Source organism: Psammomys obesus, unplaced genomic scaffold (assembly GCF_907164565.1).
Source record: "Psammomys obesus unplaced genomic scaffold, mPsaObe1.curated_primary_1811, whole genome shotgun sequence".
Classification (NCBI taxonomy): domain Eukaryota; kingdom Metazoa; phylum Chordata; class Mammalia; order Rodentia; family Muridae; genus Psammomys; species Psammomys obesus.
This window is the reverse complement of record NW_026592666.1, coordinates 6,852,972-6,855,479: the sequence shown is the minus strand read 5'-3', so window position 1 is coordinate 6,855,479 and position 2,508 is coordinate 6,852,972. Positions and strand designations below refer to the sequence as shown.

Here is a 2,508-nt window from a genome sequence, read left to right as displayed (position 1 = left end):
TACTCGCGGGAGATATTTCTGAAGAATATGATGCTTGGGCTGTGTTGGGAAGATAGAGGTAGATTAAGATTCTTGTGAGAAGTATCTACCATACAAAAGAAGATTCTACATGAATTAATGTGTTTCTGAAGTCACAGTAGACTGGTGTCTTGTGCTGTTCAACATTGCTTTCATTTGAGCTGAAGACATTTATAATGTGGATTACAAGTAAAAATGACAAACATTTGACTTGGTATGGAATGAAATTGCCTGTGAATTTAAAGGTTTGATTATGTAAGATCCAGTGGGAGCGTGCTTATTAATATAAAAGTGATAATCTACAAATAAATAAAAAACAGCCAACTTATGTATAAGAGCTGCTGAGATTTCATTTAGATGGTCCTTTTGACAGACTGATTGTATTCCCATGAACAAGATAGGAAAAACACTAAAAAGTTATGGGGGATTTCAAGCAAGTGTTTGATTGACTAAGATGGAACAGAGTTTGTTTTTTTGAGAAAAGATGAACCTACCACCTCTAGAAATGGAAGATAAGGCTACTGCAAATGAATCTGAGTCAGTAAGTAGCTATGTAGATGGTTCTGGTGTCCATAGACAAAGTTTTAAACTCACATTGTAATCATAGTTTCTTAAAAGAATAATCTGTAATGTGGAAAAGAGATTTATATAGAGGAGGCTACATTGACAGTGGCTGATAGGAGATAAGAAAATGTAGGGACAATCAGAATGCATTATATATACATGTAAAATAAATAAATAAATACATAAATAGTATTCAATGAAATCCCATTGATAAAGGTATAACTTGATTGAGAAGAAAAGGGTACACTTTCAGAGCTAACGGGTGAGTAAGAATTGGGGAAAGACTAATAAAGAATGATCAGGGAGAGGTAGCCATATATTTGTTATAGAAATTAAGAGAATTAAAGCCAACAAAGAATTGGATAATGTCAAAAAATCAAATGAGTTGAGAAATGGTGTTTCTTTTAAATTTGGCTTTTGGCAATTACAAAGAACTTTGTAGTGAAGCCTTGAGTACTTGGAGGCAAAGCCTTGAGCTAAAGGAATGATGGTTAGCTACAACAATGGAGTGCAAATTAGAAAGAAAAGCACTCCAAGGTTGCATAATTACAAGGTTACTGGAAGCTATCAACAAGATTAGAAGATTTTAATTAGAACACTAGCATGGCCTTTGGAGAGGCTAAAATCATTTTTCATCTTGGAAGCATTTCCTTTACTGGAATGCAAACTCATTAAAAAAATAATGGTTACTAAGAATTCCTTAATAGAAGTTTGTACCTTTTGTTAAGTAACAAAGAAACTATTTAAATGAATTTATAGACTTGAAATTATTCTGTTGCATGGAGATGGAATTACCTGTCCTGTTTACAACACTCAACACAGGGTATAAAAACATTCAGGAAAGGTAGGCACATACTCACACTCAAATTCATCTCCAGTGTAAAACAGTTCACCTCTCCTGACACCATGAGCTACTACAGCGGATACTACGGAGGCCTGGGCTATGGCTATGGTGGCTTCAGAGGCCTGGGCTGTGGCTATGGCTGTGGCTGTAACAGCTTCCGCAGACTGGGCTGTGGCTATGGTTATGGAGGCTATGGATATGGCTCTGGCTATGGAGGCTATGGATATGGCTCTGGCTATGGAGGCTACGGATATGGCTGCTGCCGCCCTTCATGCTATGGAGGGTATGGGTTCTCCAGTTTCTACTGAGTGAATTGCTGATCTTTAGACTATCTTCATTATTTTGTCCATCTTTAGAAAGGAAAATGCTCTCTTCCTTATGGAGGAGAGATTTATGGTTTATTGACTCACTGCTCTGGAAGGAACTGGTCTTCAATTTCTCTGGAAAAAATCTGGAATCTACCCTTTGAATTTCTGACTTCATCTATTATATTTGATCATTAGCATTGTTGTGGACACATATGATCTATATTTTAAAACCATCTTTAATAAAAATGTTTAACTGATCTAACAAACATGGATTTATCTTTTCATTTTAGTACATCATAAACTGCAATATGGGCTTATAGTCAGTATGTCAGTCCTTTCTATCAGTTAATATTTTGATTCAATATTATTTTATCTAAAAACAAATTTAATTCAAATTATACCTATTGTATAACTTTGTTCTTTGAGAGCCATTCTAAACACTGAAGATAGGAAGGTATATGATGGGTTAAAACATGGCTACAGGTATCTTCAGGGCTGGCTGCAAAGTCCTCCTCTGTGGTCTAACAGACTGCTCCTCCCCGAGGGGGGGGGGTCAAACAGCCTGCCCTTGAGTTCCTGTTAGAAATAGTCCGTGTTCCCCTTACTTTGGAAAACTACTTGGTTACTGAGCTACCACGGGCCACATCCGAGCAGAAGTTCTAGGTTATATCCATAGATGGTCCTTGGTTGAGTGTCAGTCTCAGAAAAGAACCTGTGCCCAGATATGTTTGGTCCTTGTAGAGCTCCTATCCTTTCCATATCATACTAACTTCC

The 2,508-nt window shown here is 36.9% G+C and overlaps 1 protein-coding gene across 1 annotated transcript; it reads left to right on the top strand.

Annotated features, from left to right (window-relative positions):
- Positions 1-1,488: 1,488 nt before the first annotated feature.
- Positions 1,489-1,734, top strand: LOC129682424 (keratin-associated protein 19-3-like). The gene has a single exon (XM_055614790.1). It carries the CDS (start codon positions 1,489-1,491, stop codon positions 1,732-1,734), a length of 246 nt encoding a protein of 81 aa, XP_055470765.1.
- Positions 1,735-2,508: the final 774 nt, after the last annotated feature.

Coding starts and splice junctions, on each gene's coding strand:
- LOC129682424 (XM_055614790.1), top strand. CDS start 1,489: ATGAGCTACTACAGCGGATACTACGGAGGCCTGGGCTATGGCTATGGT.